General features: G+C 43.1%; 1 protein-coding gene across 13 annotated transcripts in view; it reads right to left on the bottom strand.

Annotated features, from left to right (window-relative positions):
• The window catches only part of GSAP (gamma-secretase activating protein), an 85,858-nt gene extending 76,283 nt beyond the window's left edge, over nt 1-9,575 (bottom strand). For 11 of the 13 annotated variants that reach the window (XR_012014153.1, XR_012014154.1, XR_012014150.1 and 8 more), the window contains exon 1: nt 9,421-9,575. Coding sequence is in view for 7 of the 13 variants with exons in the window: in XM_072791433.1 (XP_072647534.1) it covers nt 9,421-9,529 (109 nt within the window). In the remaining 6 variants the exon portion in view is untranslated. Of the gene's footprint in view, nt 1-2,993; nt 3,025-9,420 lie in introns of those variants that run through there. The other 2 variants (XM_072791441.1, XM_072791435.1) reach the window with 2 other exon arrangements.
• Between the last annotated feature and the right edge of the window lie 14,795 nt (nt 9,576-24,370).

Here is a 24,370-nt window from a genome sequence, read left to right as displayed (position 1 = left end):
TATAAACTATGATTTGATTTATGTATAAGTTTCAAAAGCAGGCAAAATGAATCTACGGTGCTAGATGAGTGACTGCTGGAAAGGAGCATGAAGGAGACCTTTACGGTTCTATTAAATTTCTCTTTCCTGCTCTGAGTGCTAGTTACATGGGTGAGTTTCACTTTGTGAAAATCAACTGAGCTATGCACTTGTGATTTGTGTACTTTTCTGTATGAAAGCCATATTTTGATTTAAAGATAAAAAGATTCTTGGGGCACCTGGGTGGCTCAGTCGGTTAAGCAGCCGCCTTTGGCTCAGATCATGATCCCAGGGTCTTGGGATTGAGCCTTGATTTGGGCTCCCTGATTAGCAGGGTGGGGAGGGAGGGTCTGCTTCTCCCTCTCACTCCGCCCCTCTTCCCTGCTTGTGTTCTCTCTCTCTCTAATAAATAAATAAAATCTTTAAAGAGAGAGAGAGAGAAAAGATTCTTTACACAAAACATTTGACTTGTGGGACGCCTGGGTGGCTCAGCGGTTGATCATCTGCCTTCTGCTCGGGCGTGATCCTGGAGTTCAGGGATCGAGTCCCACATCGGGCTCTCTGCATGGAGCCTGCTTCTCCCTCTGCCTATGTCTCTGCCTCTCTCTGTGTGTCTCTCATGAATAAATAAATAAAATCTTAAAAAACAAAAACATTTAACTTGTAAGTTAATTGACCATCAACTTTCAGCTAAAAATTTAGTATACTTCTCTCAAGTCTACAATTAAAGGGTTTACACATTAGTAGATGCAGCTTTGATAATTATCATCATTAACCGGAGAGAAATGCATATTTCCCCAATTTCCTCAAAATTAAATTGATTAAACTTGACTCCTTTTCCCCACACATGAATAATGCTTTAGATGTTCAAATATTGTGTTGACTATGACAAGGTCCAATATTCAGATAAAACATATGCAAACTATCCTATAACTCAGAGCAAACTTCACTTTGCATTCCTGATTTAAAAGAAAAAAATAGGGGACACCTGGGAAGCTGTCAGTTAAGCAACCAACTCTTGATTTTGGCTCAGGTCATGATAGAGATAGAGCCTTGCATCAGGCTCTGTGCTGGGCGTGGAACCTGCTTAAGATTCTCTGTCTCTCCTACTCTGTCTGCTCTTCCTCCTCTAAAAAAAAAAAAAAGAAAGAAAGGAAAGGAAAGAAAGGGAAGGAAGGGAAGGAAGGGAAGGAAGGGAAGGAAGGAAGGAAGGAAGGAAGGAAGGAAGGAAGGAAGGAAGAAAGAAAGAAAGAAAGAAAGAAAGAAAGAAAGAAAGAAAGAAAGAAAGGAAGGAAGGAAGGAAAAGAAAAAAAGAAAGAAAGAAAGAAAGAAAGAAAGAAAGAAAGAAAGAAAGAAAGAAAGAAAGAAAGAAAGAAAGAAAGAAAGAAAGAAAGAAAACAGGATAAAAAAACAAAGATAGGGATCCCTGGGTGGCGCAGCGGTTTGGCGCCTGCCTTTGGCCCAGGGCGCGATTCTGGAGACCCGGGATCGAATCCCACATCGGGCTCCCAGTGCATGGAGCCTGCTTCTCCCTCTGCCTGTGTCTCTGCCTCTCTCTCTCTCTCTCTGTGACTATCATAAATACATAAAAAAAAAAAAAAAGATAATTGGTGGTGACCTGGACCCCTGCACTGGAATTGGGGGTGGGAAACATTTCAAAAGACAAAGAGCAGATTTCATAGAAAATTTAGGAATCATCCTGACATCATCTTCTCCATCCTTCACAGAAAGAAGCTGCCTGGATCTTCTAGGAGTGGAGTAAAGGGAGAGGGGGGAAGTGCTGTTTTTATTTCAATACCAGCATATATACTTTTCGATGTTTATTGAGCTGTCAGACACACTTTCCACTGATGAAAAAATAATCACCTAGTCTCTTAGGACAATAATGAGTCAATAACTTACTGCTAAATAGCACTTAACAATTTACAAATTTATTTCTCTCATCCACACTGTGTCAGGAATTACAGGCTGCTGTATTAAGAAAACAATTTTTAGTGAGGTTCAGATGCTTGGCCAATATCATGTAGAAAAAAGTGGCACAAACTAATCTCAAACCAAGAAAAAGGTGAACAGAATGAACTAAGCTTCCCATATCATGCTTACAATGAGACAAGGGATAATTACTGAAAAATCCTTTAAGGTAGCCTTAGTAGACATCTCAAGAGAATTTCAGGGAGTTTCTGTTCATCCTGCACATGACTCAAAACTTCTGGAATGCAATATGTCAATATTTTGAGAAGTTTTTTTTTTCTTTCAAGATTATAGGGATACTGGGAGAGACCCTCTCGAAAGCACACTTAAAAGGTTTCAGCTAAGATAAGAAACTCCTTTACAAGAAATCTTGCTAAGAAAGTTCAATTTACTTGCAAAAGCACATCTATTTTCAAAACACTAACAATTAAGAGAAAAAAATCCCCAAGTACAGATGACAACAAATTATATATGCCTGTTTCATTAAACCAGTGGTTCCCAACCCTGGCTTTGGGTTAGAATGATTAGGGAGAAGCTTTTAAAAGTACCTAGATGTCCAAGACCTACCCAAATATCTTGATTTTCCTGCACTGGTGAGAAGCCCAGTCTCCAAGGTGTGTGTGTTTTAAATTCCCCATGTGATTCTAATGTGCAGTCAGGGTTGAGAACCACTGGGCTACATATTCATATTACATATTAAACAATAGTCATTAGATAGCATTTCCGGGACTAGCTTATAATGTAACCATGATAGACCAAGTTGAAATAAATAATAAAGATAATGCCTTCGTGGATCTGTTAGGTAGTAATAACTGTAGTCTTAAAATAATCCTGTAGTTAAGTGCATGATTCTCATCTCAAGGACATTTGAATTAGACAAATTTGGCAATGTTGGAAATCCAGAGACCAGTGTCTCACCACACACTATTAGCCTATCAGCCCTTCCTCCCCGGGTTAGTTGCTCATGGTTTAGACACACTCTTTTAAAAGAAGTATTCAATCACCTCTTTGCTTATTCATTCTGACTCTTCTCCCAGTAGTTCATCACTGGAAAGTCCAGAGGAGGAAGTTTAGCAATTCAAATGAGGAAATGTGGTTTAATTTTACAGTTCAGCGTCCTCAGAGCTCATGAAGAAAAAATGTAGATACGTGCATAAGTAAACCTATTTAAAAAAAGGACAGTACTCCAATACTAAAGATGTTGGTAAGTCACAGCTCATGTAAAATTAGAGCTGGTTTGTCAGATACTCTTGTCCATTTTAGGATCTTTGCCAAATACAAGAGATTTCGCTTTATAGGAAGATGTTTGCCAAAAGTGTAAATTTTGTTCCCAACTACTTTGAGACAAAAACCAGATAAAAATATTTCTTGTCTTCCAATGACCATACTAGGAAGAGTGCAGGTGGGGAGAGTAGTCTCACAGTCTTATACAAAAATTGGAATTAATTCCTAATATATAGATCAGGAGGTGCTAAAATAGGATTATACCCATGACATATCTATTCTGTAAATAATTTACCTAAGTCCATGGCTCAACATTACCAGATATTATAATTCCTAAACTTATATAGTGAATATCATTATATGATTTACACCCATATTCTGAATAGAATGAAAAAAAGCAAGGATGGGGTGATGAGTTAAGAAGCAACAAAAAAATATGAGAAGTAGAAAAGGTGGCTAGAAAGGTAGGAGGAGGGAAAGTGAAAAAGACAGTAGCAAGAGAATCCTGAAACAATGAATAAAAACAACATGTCAATGCCAGGCCCCCACAATCGGTCAGTGGGGATGGTATACAGGAGGCAACAGAAATACATTACTCTTGTATCAGTCACCTGATAAAATACATCGCTTCCCTAGTAAAGATGAATGATGACAGTTTTTGAAAGATGAAGCAATCTGGTGTATCACAGGTCCAAGAGTATTCAAAGCAGACAATATAGACCAGAAAATCTACATCCTTTCTGGTCTTAAACACATATGACACTTAAACCTTAGACAACTTGCATACCACAGACTTTTTTCTTACTTTCTTGAAAGTGATACATTGCAATAGGAGATTAAGCACTGGATAAAAAATTAATATATAAAATCTATGGCATTGCTACATACCAATAACAGCTAGAACATGTGATGTTTTTAAGTGTGCCATTTATGGAAGCAACATAAAATAACAACAATCTAGAGATAAATCTAGCAAAAAGTGTGTAGGACTTTCATGGAAGAAGTTCTAAAACTTATTAAGAGTCATAAAGAGGATCTAAATGAATAGTAACTCATACTTGATTCATAGTTGTAAGATTTAATATGGTAAAGATGCTGATTCTCCCAAAGTTGATGTCTAGATTCACTGCAACTCAAATCAAAATTCCAACAGACTTTTTGGTCAAATCTGATAGGCAGATTCCAAAATACATGTATGTGAGAGAGCAAAGGGCATAGGATAGCAGAGATGGTCCTGACCACTGACAAGGTGCACAGGCTTACTCTACCAGTTATTAAGACTTATCATAAAGATAGTTAAGATGCTTTCCTCTTAAGTTGACAAAAGGAACAAAATTAAGAACCCAAGAAAGGAGACCCACACATATGTGGAAACTTGATATGTGACAGAAATGGTTTTGCTGTCAATGAGAAGAGGTAGAGTTACCTGGTTAGTAATATGAGAACTATTAATATAGAAAACCAATACAATTTACAAAAGAATATTTTGACACATGTAAGTTTATATATAACAATGAAACAAAACCATTTACCCACACCCAGCTTAAAATTAGAACAACATCAAGACTTTTGAAGGCTCTTGTGTCCCGTTTGATTACTAACTCATGTCACACACAAAAGGAAATTCCTGATGGAATAAAAAAACAAAATGCAAAGAGCAAAACTTTTAGAAGTTAATTTGAAAATCTCTTCGTGCCCTCTAAATAGGAGAGAATTGCTTAAAATATTCAAAAAAGCACAAACCAAAAAGGAAGAGACTCATAAATTAGGCTACATTAAAATTAAAAAACAAACCACAATAGAAAAATGGACAGGATGAACAGACATCTCGTAAAAGGGGAAACTTGAAAGGTCGATAAATATAGAAAGATGCTAAACCTCAGACCACAATGCAGTAACATTTAGACTCACCCATTCGACAAAAATTTAAAATGTGGAAATATCAAGTCTGTGAGGATACAGAGTACAAAAACACTTCTACACCACAAACGGGATTGTTAATAAGTACCACAGCTTTGGAAAACAATTGGGCACTACCCAGGAAAAGTGAAGATGTACATAACCTTTGACTCAGAAACTCCAGTTAGACATCCATCCTAGAGAAACGTGTACATGTGTCGACCAGGAGACATGCACCAGGAAGTGAGTGAAAGCACTGGCTGTAATAGCAAACCCCAGAAACTTCCCAAATATCACCACTAGAAAAAGGATAAGCAAAGTTCAGAAGCACTCTGAGACAGGTTAGTATCCAGGGTATTTACCAGGGAATGTTCAGTGAAATGGGATTAACACCTGTTGGAGGAAGTGGGCGAAGTCAAGAGGCAGTAACCTCGGGTAAGGTTGGAATCCCCCATGGGAGAGTCTCTCGTACTGAAATGGGTTGTCAAAGTTGTTCTGTGTTGAGTCAAAATAGCCAGGCCTTTATACCCCACTTCAATCCCTAATTAAATGTGAGCCACACCCAAAATGTCCTGACACCTGGCGAGAAAGTCCTCTGTGGAGGCCATCCCTAAAGGGGCTAAAGGCTGAAATGTATCTACTGACCACCTGAGAGCACTTGGGATAAGCTCTTCCTTGAAAGGAAATCTAAGCAGTACATCTCCATGGTCACCATATTGTTGTATATTCACACAATGGAATCCTACACATCAGTGAAAGTTAATGACCTACAGCAGTCAACATGGATACTGAGAAGGAACAAAAGCAAAATAGAAAATAATATTCTTTCATTTAAAGTTCACAAACAAGCAAGACCAAGTGGTATTTTGTACAGAGAGATATACATATAGGTTAAAACTACAAATAAGATCAAAGTTTAAATGGCTGTTACCACTGGGAGATGAAGGATAGAGAAATAGGATCAGATTGGGAGATGCAAAAGCCTTCAAAAGTCTTGATATTATTTTCTTAAGATTGACTGATTGGAGAGAATGTAGATGTGCACAAGTGGAGAGGGGCAGGGAGAGAGAAATTCAAGCAGACTCTACATGGAGTGTGGAGCCCAACTCAAAGCTCCATCTTATGACCCTGAGATCATGATCTGAGCTGAAATCAAGAGTCGGACTCTCAACCAACTAACTGAGCTACCCAGGCGCCCCTGATACTGTTCTATTTTTTTAAGATTTTATTTATTCATGAGAGACACAGAGTGAGAGAGAGCGAGCAAGGCAGAGACCCAGGCAAAGAGAGAAGCAGGCTCCATGCAGGGAGCCCGACATGGGACTCAATCCCGGAACCCCAGGATCACAACCTGGGCCAAAGGTGGTGCTAAACTGTTGAGCCACCCAGGCTGCCCACTTAAAGGTGAGTACACGATTTTAGTTTTTGTTTTTTATAGCTTACAAGTGTCAAAGTTTTCTTTGCTATATCATTTTAGTTTTTATTAAAAAAATTTAAGATTTTATTTATTCATGAGAGACACACACAGAGAGGCAGAGACACAGGCAGAGGGAGAAGCAGGTTCCCCGCAGGAGGCCCGATGTGGGACTCGATCCCGGGATCACGACCTGAGCCAAAGGCAGACGCTCAACCGCTGAGACACCCAGATGCCCCATCATTTTAATTTTTAAAAGAAATATTTTTTCCATTTATTGCAGGAGAGAGATCATTTTCCCAAAGTTCAACTCCGAACCAGAAGCACGTATAGTAACCAAATCTGGCCTCCTTACTCTTTAAACCCTGCTTGATTAAAATACTACCTCACAGGTGCTGAATTTCCATGGCGAACTTAGCCCAGCTCCCTGGCTATTTTGCCAGGAATATGTCATACTTAGTATTACTTAGCATCGCTAAAAAATCTTCAATTGTATCTGTTGATGTGAAAATATTAAGGCTTCAAATCTAGACAGCAAATGTGCAGAGAGGAGACATTACAATGGTATAATTACTTATAATTTACATTTGAAAAGCTGAGGCTTTGAATGGAAAATAATTTGCCAAATGTGTGGAGTCACAGCCATGCTAGACATAAAATAGAATCCCAGATTCCCCTGCCAGTGCTACCAATTATAGGAGAGGAATTAACCGTGTTCTTTTGAGCTACCACCCACTGGTGATCATCAGGAGGAACAATTCTCTTAGCCTGACAGGGCTAATCATCTTGCCAAGGTGCTCTGCAAAGAGCGAAATACTACCGAGATTAGAAAAAAGCTGGTATTTCTAGCAGGTTTATCTGCGAGGCCCTAAGTTCATCTGCTGTTTAGCGGAATGTCAACACACAAGCTTATACTTCTTCAGAGATGAGTGAAAGGCCCAGGAAGCTAAAGCCTAACTGGTTCACGTAGAACTTTTCAATCACAACATGTATTATTGAAATGTACGACTGTGGCATTTCACACTTCACCTAATTTTTCATTTACAGACACCTGCCATTTAGCTCTATGACATGAAGACTTGGCCGAAGGACTATTTTGTAGTGGAAAGCAGGCCAGTGTATTTTAAAAAGCTAAACCTTCAAAAACTCTTTAGTAGGGAGGCCTGGGTGGCTCAGAGGTTGGGCGTCTGCCTTCAGCTTAGGGCGTGACCCTGGGGTCCTGGGATCGAGTCCTGTATCGGGCTCCCTGCATGGAGCCTGCTTCTCCCTCTGTGTCTCTTGAATAAATAAGTAAAATCTTAAAACCAAAAAACCTCTTTAGGAGACTTAAATTTTTTTTTCCCCAAAAAGCAAAACTTTACTAATTAGGACACTACAGCAAACCCAAGCCTTGAGCTACCAGGACTCCTTATTTGGAACCAATAACCAACATGCCAAGACACGCAACCCTACGAAGAGTTCTGCTAAAGCCATGGGACGGTGTGAAGGTAGAAGGGAGGCAGGGCGAGAACTTGTAGCTCGGAGGGTAAACCCTGCGAAAACAGCCTCCGGGCAGGCTGCGCAGTTTAAGGAAAAGCGCAGGGGTGAGGCAGGGGGCGCACACAGGTGGAGGTGAAGGCCTCCCAGGTGCGTGGCGGCTCGCGTGGGGGGAAGCTCCGGGGCCCAGTTTAAGCCTTGAGAAGCATCATTATTTACAGCAAATTTCTCTAAAAGAAAAGAAAAAGATGCGAGCTATCACAGAGTTCCCCGACTTTAAAGTTTCGATTGATTAATGCTGGAAAAGTTCAAATGTCACTGTTCTCTCCCTCATCGAAGCCAAAACGAAGGAACTTTGTGACAGATTAAACCCAGCGCCCCCAGTGTGAAGGAGGTGCCCCAGTGACCCGAGGAGGCCGGAGGCCGGGGGGAGGCCTCACGCCTGTCCCGCTGGAGGGGCGTCCCGGGGTGACGGTGTCCCGGCGTAGGGGTGTCCCGGGATGGGGGGCGTCCCGGGGTTGGGATGTCCCGGGTAGGGGTGTCCCGGGGTGGGGGGCGTCCCGGGTGGGGGCGTCCTGGGGTGAGAGTGTCCCGCTGGAGGGGCGTCCCGGGGTGACGGTGTCCCGGCATAGGGGTGTCCCGGGGTGGGGGGCGTCCCGGGGTTAGGATGTCCCGGGTGGGGGCGTCCCGGGGTGGGGGGCGTCCCGGGGTTAGGATGTCCCGGGTGGGGGCGTCCCGGGGTGAGGGGTGTCCCGGGTGGGGGCGTCCTGGGGTGGGGGGTGTCCCGGGTGGGGGCGTCCTGGGGTGAGAGTGTCCCGCTGGAGGGGCGTCCCGGGGTGACGGTGTCCCGGCGTAGGGGTGTCCCGGGGTGGGGGGCGTCCCGGGGTGACGGTGTCCCGGCGTAGGGGTGTCCCGGGGTGGGGGGCGTCCCGGGGTTAGGATGTCCCGGGTGGGGGCGTCCCGGGGTGAGAGTGTCCTGCTGGAGGGGCGTCCCGGGGTGCGGAGCGGCAGGCCGTAGGCGGCTCACAGCCCGGGAGCAGCCCCCTGCCCCTCGCGCCTCACATCTGCAGGGGCGTGTCCCCCAAGACACCGACGCTGTTCCCTGGGACACGCCTCACACCCGGGAGGACAAACGACGCAGCTGTTGGGCATCTTCGGGGGGGTTGCCTGCTGGCCCCGGGCCACGCTGCGGGAGCCCCGCGGGGGCGGGCCGAGCCCCCAGGTGAGGAGCCGTCGTCGGCGGGGGCCCCGTCGCAGCCCCCGCACCCCCCCCCCCCGCCCTGGTGGTGACCCCGAGCGGCGACGCGGGCCCCGGGCTGGCGGCCTCGCTACCAGCAGCCGCGCGCCCCGGCCGGGCGCCCTCCGACCTCGGCCCGCCCCCCCCCCGCGCCCGCGCCCGCGCCCCCGCGCCCCCGCACCTGGGCCGCCGCCTCGGGCCCCCGAGGCCAACGACGCCGCCCGCCGCGCCCGCAGCCCCGGGAGCACGTCCTTCCGGAGGTCGAAGTCGCAGACCAGGCGCAGCGCCATCGCCCGACGCGGCCCGCCGAGGCGCAGCCCGCAACGCCGGCATGCCCGGCCCCCCGCTCCCCCCGCTCCCCCCGCTCCCCGGCGGCCCGGCCCCCGCCCCCCCGCGGCCGGCGCCCGCCCCTCCCCCCGCCCCGCCCCGCCCCGCCCCGCCCTCCTCCCGGGGAGCCGAGCGCCTTCCCGCGGGGCCCGGGCCGCTCGCGCCGAGGCCGCCAACCCGCTGGGCGCGGGGCTGCGCAGCGTCCGTGGGGCCGCCGGGCTGACTTGTTTCTTTTCTTTTCTCGCTCGGTCTCTCGGGCGGTGCGACCGGGCAGGAGAGCCCTGGGGGAGGCCGGTGCTCCGGGGGCCGCGGCGGGGAGCGCGCGAGGACGGCTCCTCGGGGGCGCCGCGGGCCCCCTCCTGCCCCAGGCAATGGGCGAGCCCTCCCAGGGCTGTCACGGCGCCGAGTCGTCCGGGACCCCCCGGCGACCGTCGGAAGCCTCGCCGGCCTCTGGGCAGCTCGTCCGCCCCACGGAGAACCCGGGGCCTAACCCGGGCCAGTCGGGCCGCGCAGCTGCCTCCCCCCGCGCTCAGCCACAGCCCGTCCACCTGGAGCATCAACGCCGCCTCATTACTCTCCCTAAAACAAGACTGTCCCCCTGTCGCTGCGATGAAGACCTCGAGTCACAGCTGACCGCCCGAGGAGAAAGTGCCTGCGATTTAACTGACCTTTCCAGCCTCTGCACCTACAGCTTCAGCTCCACGCAGGCCTAACTTCCAGAATCCCTCTGATTCCACCCACCTTTCAAAAAAATATCAATCAATCAATCATCAGATCTTTCCGATCTGGATCCACAAAGCCTTCCCAGCCCTGAGCTCCTAGAGAGAGGCTGCCAGTTTGCTTCATCTGCCGGTCCTAGACTGCCTGGAGCCATGAATATTGAATCTTAAGTCTTGGCGCATCCCGCTGCAGGGGCACCTACCAGAGGACGGAAAAGCACTCAAGTTATTGAAGACTGAGCTAACCCAGTAATAGACCAAGGAAAGCCTTAGCACGTGTTTCTCAAAGTTAGGGTCTGAAAACTGCCTGCACGGCAATCATCTGGGAAGTTGTTTTATAATGCGGATTCCTAGGCTCTAGTCTTGACCTAGGCAAGGCCCAGAAATGAACTTTTTAGCCAGAGCCTCGGGTGATTCTTAGGCTTGCTAGGGTTTGAAAACTATTCTAAATAAAGGTAAAAGAAACCATTGATTTTGCCCTAGAGACATGTTTCTCCAGTTGAGGTCGTGGGAGATTCCAGGTTGACCTCCATTACTCACTGCCCTAAACCTAGGAAAATCCTCCTACCTGTAAAGTGCATAAAGATTCAGCAGAAATGTTTCACGAGGCTACTAATACTGCTCATGCACGGAAGGGAGGAAGTCATGGCCAGCTACTACAACAAATGTTTCAGTGTTTCATACCAAGTGAGGCTTGTTGCCTTTGTCATGAAGTCTTTACTGGCCTATTTTAAAAATCAGTAGGTTTCTGGGTTGGGTTTTTTTTTTTTTTTTCCATAGTTAACCTCTGTTTTTGCCAAGCAAGACTGATAGAGTCCTCATAGACAGTCCTCATCAAGCCGTGATTATACAAAAATTCTCTCCAAAATTAAGAAGGAACATAGAGAACGTGATAACCAAGGCAGAGAACCAGAAAGATGATGCCCAAAGCATGAAGGTAGTACATGAATGGCTGAACTTTCAAGATCACTCACTAAGGAGAAGACTGGTGAATGGTGACTTACTGGCTTAAAATTTGTGAAGGGTTAATAGAAGAAGAGTGCTGGTGGATTATCCTTTTTTTTAAAAAAAAGAGTTATTGGGATCCCTGGGTGGCGGAGCGGTTTGGCGCCTGCCTTTGGCCCGGGGCCGTGATCCTGGAGACCCAGGATTGAGTTCCGCATCGGGCTCCCTGCGTGGAGCCTGCTTCTCCCTCTGCCCGTGTCTCTGCCTCTCTCTCTGTGACTATCATAAATAAATTTATTAAAAAAGAGTTTATTTATTTATTTAAAGAGACACAGAGAGAAAGAGGCAGAGACACGGGCAGAGGGAGAAGCAGGCTCCACGCAGGGAGCCCGATGCGGAACTCAATCCTGGGTCTCCAGGATCTCTCTCTGGGCTGAAGGCAGGTGCTCAACCGCTGAGCCACCCAGGAGTCCCTGGTGGATTATCCTTAAACTCCAGAGAAGACAGGTGACAGTCATATCTTCTTTATTTAAAAGGCTGCTTCCCTGATGGATGTGTTAACTTGATTGTGGTAATCATTTAAAAATGTAAATGAAATCAGGTTGTACACTTGAAATATATATCATTTTCATTTGTCATTTATACCTTAATAAAGCTGGAAACAAGAAAGCTGCCTCACAGAATCATTAAGCCATGGAATTGGTTTTGGGGTAAAGAAAAAATACTTCTGCTTCTTGGGGATTTTAGAAATAAACCATCGTCTTCCTTAAAATTGGAGCACAGCACAGAACTGGAGACTTAGGGGTGCGTGGGTGGCTCAATGGGTTAAGCATCTGCCTTTGGCTCAGGTCATGATCCCAGTCACAGATCTAGCCCTGCCTTGGGCTCCCTGTTCAGTGAGGAGTCTGCTTCTCCCTCTGCCCCTTTCCCTGCTCCTGCTCCCTCTCTTACACTCTCAAATAAATAAATTTTTAAAAAAACAATTGGAGACTTAAAGATCTTGTAACAATCAGGGCCTTTATTTTATAGATGAGGAAACTTGATGCTTGAAAAGGTGAAATGAATGTCTGGTCTAAAGCAGCAAAGCTAGTTAAGTACAAAGTTGGGCTCTGAACAAGTCTTCTGCTACTGGTGGTTGCATTAATTATGTCCAATGAACAGAATTAGAGTACTCTTACCTTAACTTACAGCCTGTGCATTTCTAGTTACCCCAAACCCCACACCCTGATTGGGGTGGATTGCTGAGACCACAGTGAGATATTACAGAGCTTGGATCATATGGCCTTTTCACGATAGCTTTGGCTCTTTGTAATTTCATCTGGAGTTTTAGAGTTGAAGGAAACTAAAGGAATTGGAAATATGAGTTGTGAATCCCTTGTAAATGAGAATAGTTTCTTGAACAGAGATGTTCTAAGGAAAAGTTCTACTTCACTCTCCCAACCGAGACAGAGCTTGCTCTACAATTTGATTTTGAAGGAATTAGAAAATGGTCTATTTAAAAAAGCACATCCCAAAGTATAAAACTGCAAGATATCTAAGGAAAGGATTAAAGAGACCAGGTTTGAGACTCACCTTCAGTGGAGCAGTAAATGTGCTAAAAGAATGTTTTCATTAATAAAGTCATATGTGTTGAAATTAAGTAAAAGTACGTCAATTAAAAAACCAAACCTTGCATTTTGGAGAGTAACCCTTTGATTTATGAGAATTTTTTCATGAAAATTAATAGAAGTCACCAAAATACCCATTAGAATATAAATGGAAATAATTACTCTGCACTTCACAGGAAATAATCATCTAAGTTTTGTAACTAAGATGCTACAGCACTTACAACAAGGCAGCTTCATATGTAGATATTGAGAAGGCTGCCTCCCCATAGTAATTTTTTTTATTTTTTTAAAGATTTTATTTATTTATTTGAGAGAAAGTGTGAATGGGAGAGAGAATCTGAAGCAGACTCTGCGCTGAATGCACAGCCCAACGTGGGGCTCCATCCCATGACCCCAAAACCAAGAGTCGGATGATTAATCGGCTGAGCCACTTAGGTCCCCCATAGTAATTTATTTTTAATAGAAATATTTAATATATAAGTAAATAAATATTTAAAGTGGTAATCATTTGCCTCCCTAAAATCCATTTGCCCTCAGTCAAGTGGTAACATTTCCTCTGGCCAGTGATTGATTTAGGAATGGGCATGTGCATTGGTCACAATTAGGTTCACCAAAGATTAATGAAAACCCAAATTAAAAAGTGAATTAAACACATAAGCTTTTCTCTTCTTGCATAACCTAGTGGTGGGCCGTCTATTACTTGTAATGGGAAGTCCCAAAGTCATCAAGGACCCGGGCTTCTTTGAGATTTTTATTTCACCAGCTCTTTGAGTATATCCATATCCTCATGATCTAAGATGACCATGAAAGCTTCAACCATTTTGCTTGCTTTCCAGAAATCAGAATGGAAGAGCAGTAAGAGAAGATGCTGCCTCCCTTTCAAAAAGGATACTTCCCAGAAGTTCTACATAACATTTTTACTTACATTTAGTTGACTAGAACTTAGTCATATGGCCAAATATAGATGCAAGGGAAGCAGGGAAATAGTCTTTTAGCTGGCTAGCCATATGTCCAGATAAAATCAGAACAATATTGCTAAAGAAAACAGAGAATGGATGTTCAGAAGTAACTAGAGGTCTCTGTCATGGGCCTGAAACCTAATCCTGGACAATGGGCGGTCAGGAAGTCTCTGCTGTGTTATTTCTGGGAAAGATTTATCTATTCTTAAAGATGAGACATGAGAAAAGGAGGTCCTTTTTCGGCCTTTATATATTTGAAGGCCTGGATATGATTCCTGGAACTTCACCAGTTTTGCTCCAGTCTGAAGATGGGAGTCCACAGATGGGCTTGGGCAGAGGCCAGAGAATTGTACAGAAAGGGAGCCCTGGCATGTCAGTCTTGGCACCAGACCTACCTTTGGCCTTTTTGATATGAAAGATCACAAACTTCCTATTGTCTACAAGATTGAGTGAGCCTTTTATTTTACTTGCAGCCAAGGGTCTCAATTTTAAAGGACCATTGTGTTAAAATTTTGGTAGCCTTCCCTAAAGAGTGTTATTTATTTATTTATTTATTTATTTATTTATTTATTTATTTATACATTGTTCCATATTTTTGTTTTGTTCTCATTAATATAAAATGAAATAATGTTTCAGGGATAGGCTTGGAGGGAAAAAAAGCCCAGATAAGCAAAAAGAGTTCCAGAACCCTAATAAAACTTAAGAACTTCTGGATCTGATCCCACTTGAATCTCATTCCATCAGCCACACTTTTCAATTACATAAGCCAACAGATTTCCTTTACTATGTAAGCCAGTTCGAATTGGATTTTCAGTTACTTCTGCTAATAGCAACCCAAGTTGAGGATTCTCAAACTTCAATAACCATCCGATTCACCTGAGGATCTTGTTGAACTGTAGACTCTGATTCAGCAGACTGGGGTCTACATTTTAACAAGCCCCCAGATGAGCTGCCACTGCCGGTCCATAGTGACACCATGAACTGCAAAGCTCTATTACCTATTGCAAGGATCTTCCCACCCATGTATTCCTCCCTTACTTTCACCCCAAAGAGGGCCAGGCGAGGATAGGCTGGGCTGGGTTGGTTGTAGAGACACCCCAGACACTCCCCAGAGTCTGGAGACAAGTCTAACATGAGGGTGAATCCTGACTCCACAGGTTAGAACCAAGCCATGGGCCACCACTTCTAGTAGCAGACCACAGAAAGTCAGGAACCGAAGGGAGCACCATTTTAGATGAAAGGAAAAGGCTAATAGCCCAAGACTTCTAGAAAACAGAGCCTGGCAAAAATTAAAGTGCCGACACTTTATAGGAGAAATGCAGACACAAGGTGAAGCAAGAGGAGAGGAAGGAAGGCAGTGAATCAGAGTCTACATTTTAACAGACCCCTGGATGATTCACGTGCACAATAAAGTTTGAGAAGTACTATTCTAGCTTTAAAACAAAGAGTTTTTCTTTCTTTCTTTCTTTCTTTCTTTCTGATTTTATTTTTTTTAATAATTTCTTTTTTTAAATAACTTTATTTATTTATTTATTTATTTATTTATTTATTTATTAGAGACAGAAAGAGAGACAGGCAGAGGGAGAAGCAGGCTCCATGCAGGGAGCCCGACACAGGACTCGATCCTGGGTCTCCAGGATCATGCCCTGGGCTGAAGGCGGCGCTAAACCGCTAAGCCACCCGGGGCTGCCCTCTTTCAGATTTTATTTGACAAGAGAATGTATAAGAAGGGGAAGCGGCAGAGGGAGAGGGAGAGGCAGGCTCCCTGTGGGGCAGGGAGCCCTACAGGAGCTCGATCCCAGGATCCCAGGATGCCGGGCTTCATGACCTAAGCTGAAGGCAGAGGCTTAATCTACTAAGCCACCCAGGCACCCGAGTTGTCTTCTTTCTTTTTGTTTGTCTGCGACTGAGTTATTGAGGTTCAAGCCTGTGTGGTTAGGTGCAGAGCAGAGGCCTCACTCCAAGCTGCAGGAATAGAGGAGTCCTGGGAAGGTATCTATTCTGTACACATCACAACACAGTGATTCTAACACAACAACAGATGGGCATCTGAAGTCAACATCTTCTTTACCTGTGTTCAGATTGTTTCAGTGTTTTACTTAATGTGACTCTAGTAATCGTATTCGAATTCTACACAATAGGAGATGGAAAAACATGACATCTTTTTAGAGAATTTTTAAAAATATGTTCAAGGTGGATAATCCCTATGTTCCTAAATCACCAATTCCAAGTTCCATTCTGTTATGATGAAGATGTTTTTATAGTCATTTTTTAGTATTTTTAAATTCTGTTCTAAAAATGAAAACGAAACACATTAACATCCTACACACTTTCTTCATCTAAGAAAGGAATCATACTTAGATATGTTTAAAAATAGAAGATATAGTTCCATTTCTTACCAGTTACAAATGGAATTCTTTTTTTAAGATTTTATTTATTTATTCATGAGGCAGAGAGAGAGAGAGGCAGAGACACAAGCAGAGGGAGAAGCAGGCTCCATGCAGGGAGCCTGACATGGGACTCGATCCCGGGACCCCAGGATCATACCCTGGGTCAAAGGTAGATGGTCAACCGCTGAGCCACCCAGGTATCCCTACAAATCAAATTCGAAAGACTATCTCAACTGCTAACAATAGTTATCTCTGAGAAATATAACTACATGAAACGTTTTTTAAGCCTTTAATGCTTTGATTTTGAAAATAACTTTAATTTAAAAAAATATTTATCTTCACTCTGATTTTATTTTATTTTTTTTAAAGATTTTATTCATTTTTTCACAAGAGACACAGAGGGAGAGAGAGAGAGGCAGAGACACAGGCAGAGGGAGGAGAAGTAGGCCCCACGCAGGGAGCCCGATGCAGGACTCAATTCTGGGACTCCGTCATCACGCCCTGAGTGAAAGGCAGACATCCAACCACTGAGCCACCCAGGCATCTCTTTGCTCTGATTTAATAATAAAATTACTGTTCAAGCTTTAAGGGACCATGCTCCTGATAATTTGTGCCAATTTTTGCCCCATATAACAACATTATAGATTGTTTTTATATGTTATTATAGGAAGCTGACACTGTATGTAGCAGTGATTGATAGAATAACTATTTCAATCTGCTTACTTATTTCCAATGTTAGTATGAGAGCACTCTCCCCATCATTTGCTGAAAAGAAAACTGACATGGATCTTTTAGGGCAATGTTCTAAAGAATAAGAGCCTTATGATTTGGAGGGAAATGGAGGATTGACATTTAATAAGATGGACTAGACAACAGTCTGAATCCATTTGGAAGGAATTATATCCGAGTTAATCATGGAATAGGGAAGTTTTGGGGTGAAACAGTCAGAAAGGCTGCTGAACATTTCTGGCAGCAAGAATGCTTCACAAAGTTCCTGTGAAAGTTTACTGAGGAGTAAATTTTATTATTAACTGTGTGGGATTACTGTATCTCAAATAGGAAGAACAATGGATATACAAAATATGAAAAGATCATCATCCACATAATATATAATCATGTGAAAGCTGGGCTGTAACACATGGATTTTCATATTACTTGTAAGGACTGGAAAAAAAATTTGTTATATTCTATGTCAGAAAGCACTCCATTTCTAAGTGTCTTCTTAGATTCTTCTCTTTGTATTTAAACCATATCTTATTAACAAAAACAATCTGCCGACTTGTGATATGTTTATTTATTTATTTAAAGATTTTATTTATTTATTCATGAGAGACATAGAGGGAGAAGCAGGCTCCCTGGACCCCAGGATCACGCTCTGAGCTGAAGGCAGACAGACGCTCAACCGTTGAGCCGCCCAGGTGCCCCGACTTGTGATATATTTAAACATAAATGTTGTTCTTTCCCCTTCCTTATTTTCCCTCTCTTTTTTGCCCCGTATTCCCTATATCCTCTCTCCCCTGCCCCAGCCGCATTATCCCCTTTCCCCTTCTGTCCCTAAAAAATTACATTCTAAAACCACCAGATGGGGCAAAGAAAGGTAAGCATCTGCACAGGTGGGGTTGAGCACAGGGTATTGGCCAAAATTTGGATTTCAGAGCCCAAGCAGAGTTAAGAGGGTTTGCATGGGTTGGGAGGAATGACCCAGTATGAGGTATCAGAATCCAGTCTCATACAAACTGCATCCATCCATGTGGGTGGGAGAGGGGTGTGTGGGGGGCCAACATGAGGTGTCAGATTTCAAGTGGCTTGGGAGGACATCTGCACAAAGGGTGGGAATGGCAGCTGAGATGACAGTATATCTACTTACAGGAGGATTGGTCAGTTAAGTAAACATACTAAGAATAATATAAATCATGTTTCTCACTATCAGGCAAGGGAGTCACAAGAAAAGAGGGGGGAGCAAAAATGAACTCTGTAGTACTGAATTGGAATTAGAGGTACTAGTGTAAACTTATTGTTTCCATTAGATAGAGAGATGATGATAGACAGACAGACACCTATATTCCCTAGTTTGGCACTGAAAGCCTGGGAACAACAATACCTCTGATATCAATCAACATACCTGGCACAAGGAAAGAATGAAATGAGCCTAAAACATCTCATAGTGCCAGAAAGTATTGTGAAGTATGATGAAGACATGTCAGGACACAGGAGCCGGTGTGTAGGGGATCCCAAATGGCCAAGTCTGGGATCATCTGAGTATCAAAATACACAATTACAATGAAAGATTATGAACTGTTAAAGTGAGGCATATTAAAATTTAACAGTTTATTTGAACAAAAATCCATTTGAAACCGGGCAGCACCAAACTGGAAATGGTTAGAAGTGCTTTGCTAAAGAAAAAATTTTATAGAGGAAAGGTAGAAGCAAAATAAGGAAATTATTGATTGGCTGTAACTTAAAGCTTGGTTGACTGTGATTGGTTGTCTTTAGGTTTTGACTTCAAAATTTTGAGGCAGGGGCACCTGAGTGGCTCAGTGGCTGAGCATCTGCCTTCGGCTCAGGTCATGATTCCAGGGTCCTGGGATCGAGTCCCACATCAGGCTCCTCGCAAGGAGCCTGTGTCTCCCTCTGCCTGCATCTCTGCCTCTCTGTGTGAGTCTCTCATGAATAAATAAATAAAATCTTTAAAAACAAAAACAAAAATGTTGAGGCATTTATAGGCTTAGATGTTGGTTTTCTTACATAGGCCACCATGACATTAGAGCCACTTCAGTCGAATGGCCTCCTTGTTCTAATTAATTTAACAAGCCTGTTAAATAAAACAGAAAACCATAGTAATACATGCACATACACACACCATATATATTAGGTGGAAGGCAGCTTGATGTGGATCTAGATAATTTCCAAGTACTACCTCCACAGAATCCTTATTATGCCTGGTATACATGCCCCAGATCAAGGGATCAAAAGAAACTACATCAGTAATGGGATAAATGGAAATTATAGGATATAGTCACTTCCAAAAATGATAATATTAACCTAATCACGAGGAAACATCAAGCAAACCAAGTGAAGAATATTCTACAAAAGGACTGTTATCTTTGAAAGTGTCAAGGTCATGACAGCCACTGAAAGACAAACTGTTTCAGACAGGAGACTAAAGAAAACATGACAGCTAAATGTTCCACATGATCATGACCTGAATACTTTTGCTATAAAAATTCATTATTGGGTCAACTGAATAAACTTGAATGGGCCTGAGGATTAGATGGTAGTGATGTTTTTAGGTCAATTTCTTGATTTTGGTTATTGTTATGTAAGAGAATGCTCTCATTTGTAGAAAATATATACTAAAGTTTTGGGGGGAAATGGGACATCAGATCAGCAGTTACTCTAAAATGGTTCAGAAAAAAAGTTATTTATATGATACTCCCACTTTTTCTGTAAATTTATGATTGTTTCAAGATGAAAATATTTCTAAAAACAAAAATGTTTTCAGAATGACTGATATTTCAGAAGCTTCATAAACTATTTTTTCCCCATAGAAAGAGCTATTATTTTTGAGTTAAGAGAAAACTTTAAATAGTGACATGGGTGGGCTGGATTTAAAACACTGAATTATCAGGGGCTCCTGGGTGGCTCAGTGGGTTAAGTGGCTGCCTTTGGCTCAGGTCATGATCCCAGGATAGAGCCCCAGGATCCTATTGGCTCCCTGCTCAGTGGAGAGTCTGCTTCTCCCTCTGCCCCTCTTCCTGCTTGTGCTCAATCTCTCTCTCTCTGTCTCTCTCTCTAATAAATAAATATAATATTTAAAAAAATAAAATAGAACATCAAATTATCGGAAGATGTAAAGGCTTTAAATTAGATTGCCTTTAAAGAAACGCAAAGAAAGTTACTGAACTTATTTACCTTGTGCTTTAAGAAGTTCTCCCAAACTACCTGAAAATAAGCCACAGTCAAATAAAAGCAGAAGCATGATGGAAAATTGTATTTTTTCACCTCCGAAATGACTTTTTTCCCTAATAGGAATCTTCCATTAACTGGCCCCAGGAAAAAAAATTACTAAAATTAAACATTTTTTTTTCCTGAGCAATCATATGACTTTATTTCATAGGGAAATTGATTTAAAAATTAAATAACACCTACTACAGAAAAATATTCATTAAAAAGGTACATTTTTAAATGGCACTCAGCCATTTAAAAAGAAACATAACAGATACTGGTGTGGGTAGCAGATTTTTAATGTCCAACTGCTATGTGTTTTGTATGTGGATTTTTTTTTTTCTTTCAGATTTCTGAACACAGGGGAAGGCATGAGAGAGCATATCTGGAGCGATTCATTAAAATCTTGGCAGCCTGGCCCTGGGCTCCCCCTTTCCCTCGAGCTGCCTCTGCTGAAGCTGGTGGCCCTCCCAGCAATTCCCTGCACAGAAGACCTATTGTCACCGCCTCCGGAGGGGTAATTCCTGGAGGAAGCACACCAGCCAAGCTAGGTCCCCAATAAACAGGAACTATGTAAATAAATTACCGTCTCGAGAGCAGAGGGTTAAGTCCATACTTTGCAATGCTCCTAGGAAAATACATTCGATTGAAATGAAATATTTTGTTGTAAGATGTGATGCTCCAGTGCAGAAGATTCTGGTGTCCCTCCAGGGAGTGTCGGGGTTTTTTGGAGGGGACACGACAGGCTGTCTTCAGCTGTTGAATCACATGAACCTCTTTTCTTAGCCAAGATTGTACCCTGAAAATATGTTGCAGGTAATATAAAATAAAAGGTGTTTCTCCTTGCTAAGAATTGGATTTTCTGCATTTTTCACCTGTTGGCAGTTCAGAATTTTTTTCCCAGCTGCTCTCCCCTGCACTTGGCTTTGGTTATTAGGGCTGGGAATTTCCTGATTCCAGGGTTGCAACGGCAGCCTGTTCACTCCCTCCAGCTTCCTCCCAGTGGCCCTATCTCTTTGGTGTCTTTGTTCTCAGCACAAAATAGTCCCTGCAAGCATTGATCAAAGTTCTATGAATACACACTGACTCATTAACTACTTAAAGATCTTCCTGAAGTAGCTTCTTTTCAAATTTCAGTGGTGGTTTATTTATCTTATCATGAATCACAATATACAAAGGGAACATGATTTGACCTGAAGTATTAAAAATCCACATCATAGAAAATCTTTTTGAAAAAGATTTTACTGTGCCAAAAAAAAAGGAGACCTCTGAATCTTTCTCTGGGTGCATGCAAATAAATCAGACTGCTTCAGAGAAATCAAAACTAGCCCGGTGCATGAAAAAAGAGGATCCAAGCAGTTAATAGCCAAAATGACAGGGCATTTGGAGGTGATGTTTTTAAAGTTACATTGAGGATTCCATTAATGTTCCCCCTTCTGTTCATTTAACTTTTGGAAATATATTTAGTTTAAGCCATCTTCGTTCTCAAAAATCCATGATATTTACGTTATTTAATTTTTTAAAGATTTTATTTATTTATTCATGAGAGGCACACACACACACAGAGGCAGAGACACAACACAGGCAGAGGGAGAAGCAGGCCCCATGCAGGGAGCCTGACGTGGGACTTGATCCCAGGTCTCCAGGATCACACCCTGGGCCAAAGGTGGTGCTAAACCGCTGAGCCACCCAGGGATTCCCCTATTTACGTTATTTTAATTAAGCCTGGTCTCTGAGACTGCTGAAAGAGAAAATGGGAGACAAGTCAGAACCAGCAGGAAAGACCTATCTCTCTCTTGCACAAAATCACAATACCATCAGAATGTTTAGCACTTATGGCAGCTTGAAGCCTGTAATGTGTCATCTTTCTCTCTAGCTTTCCAAATATCCATCTAATCTGTGTCCACCCTTGGGAGCAATTTCCTATGTTGGTATCCTTTGATAGTATCAAATCCTCCTTGCTTAAGAAAAACCTGATATCTACACCAGGTTGGCCAAATGCTGAAGGGAATCTCAAGAGAGTAAAGAATGTCAGGTATTAAAGCAAACAAACTAGCAAAGCAGTAGGGTGACGTACTCGGTACTGGCCTGATAGTTAAGAAGTCTGAATTCTTGGGGTGCCTGGCTGGCTCAGTCCTTTGAGCGTTTGACTCTTGATCTGGGGGTTCTGAGTTCAAATCCTACACAGGGCGCAGAGCTTACTTTTTAAAAAAGGGTGGGGCACCTAGATGGCTCAGTTATTTGTCTGCCTTCCGCTCGGGTCATGATCTTGGGGTCCTGGGATTGGCCTGCATGGGTTCTGTGCTCAGTGGGGAGTCTGCTTCTCCTTCTTCTGTTCCTCCACCCTCCTGGTGCGGAGCTCGCATGCTCTCTCTTAAGTAAGTGAATAAAATCTTGGGGGCGGGGGGGAAAGCCTGGATTTTGTCACAGTCCTGGCATCAGACAGTTCAAGCACTTTGGGCAAGCCACTCAAACTTTCTGGACTTGGTTTCCTTGGACTATGATCTTTGAAGTCTCTGTTAGGTATAAAGGAGTATACCTAGAAGAGGTAGATTTTGGTATATCTTATTGCCAGTATAGTTAAGAATATGATTCTTAGCTACACTTAGTTCTTAACTATAAGATTCTTAACTATACTGGCAATAAGATAACCCAAAAAGATCTCCACTCACCAATCCGTCACCAAGTTCATATGTCAAGAGACGCTCGGAGTTCTTTCCAGTTGTGGACATTGACCACACTGCTGCTATAGACATTGGGGTGAGGGGCCCCTTTGGATCACAAGGCTTACATCTTTCCATAAATACCTAGTAGTGTAATTGCTGGGTCGTAGGGTAGCTCTATACTTAACTTCTTGAGGAACCTCCACACTCTTTTCCAGAGCGGCTGCACCAGTCTGCATTCCCACCTACAGTGCAAGAGGGTTCCCCTTGCTCTGCATCCTCGCCAACATCTGTTGTTTCCCGACTTGTTAATTTTAGCCGTTCTGACTGGTGTCAGCAGCAATGCCCACAACAGCCAAACTATGGAAAGAGCTCAGATGTACATCAACAGATAAATGGATAAACAAGGTGTGAGACACACACACAGACATACACACACACACACACACAGGAATATTACTCATCCATCAAAAAGGATGAAATCTTACATTTACAATGACGTGGCTGGAACTGGAGGGTATTATGTAAAGTGAAATAAGTCAATCAGAGAAGGACCATTATATGGTTTCACTCATATGCGGAATTTAAGAAACAAAACAGAGGACCATAGAGGAAGGGAAGGGAAAATAAAATAAGATTTAATCAGAGAGGTAGACTAACCATAAGAGACTCTTAACTACAGGAAACAAACTGAGGGTTGCTGAAGGGGACGGGGATTGCAGGATGGGGTAACTGGGTGATGGGCATTTAGGAGGGAACTTGATGGATTGAGCATTGGGTGTTATATGCAATGGATCAAAAAATGAACTCTACCTCTGAAACTAATGATACCCTGTATGTTAACTAATTGAATTTAAATAAAATAAGTTAAAAAAGAGAGAGGCTTAGGAGAAAAATTGTGCTAGTAAGCAAACACTAAAATTTTAACAAAGATATCCTAAATAGCAGGATAAAACACACTGCACAAAGAAAACTGTGGAAATGGAATTAAAAATTAAGGAATATTAAGGAGTCTTTAAAAACAGCAGTTTACTTCTACCGCTCAGACCCCTAAAAAAGCAAACTGTAGGTTTATCCACAGACCACTGGATAAACGCCTGACCATACTTTGGGGGTAGTTAAATGCTTCTAGTTAATCTAAGATATAAGCAACTTTGCTGATATTTGCTTTAAAATACGTTAGTCAAGGGGCACCTGGGTGGCTCAGCCAGTTCTGAGCCAGTGTCTGCCTTTGGCTCAGGTCATGATCTCAGGGTCCTGCGATCAAGCCCCACATTGGGCTCTCTGCTCAGTGGGGAGCCTGCTTCTCCCCTCTCCCTTCCCCTGCTTGTGCTTTCTCATGCCATCAAACAAATCTTAAAAAAAAAAAAATTAAATGCTTTAGTCAAGGTTTCTTTCAGTGTTAGGAAAATCCTATCTCCTTGCATATGGATTATATGGATTCCAGATAAACCTTCCCTTCCGTCTCCTATCCTTTGGTTAGTAATCTTTCAGTGTATGCAGCTGAATAATCATCTCGCAAAAAAATTCGTATGGGAAAAAGACCCAGATGTCAAGGTTGGCTGACTCCACTCAG

The sequence above is a fragment of the Canis lupus genome, chromosome 21, assembly GCF_048164855.1.
Source record: "Canis lupus baileyi chromosome 21, mCanLup2.hap1, whole genome shotgun sequence".
Taxonomy (NCBI): domain Eukaryota; kingdom Metazoa; phylum Chordata; class Mammalia; order Carnivora; family Canidae; genus Canis; species Canis lupus.
This window is presented reverse-complemented; position numbering and strand designations above follow the sequence as displayed.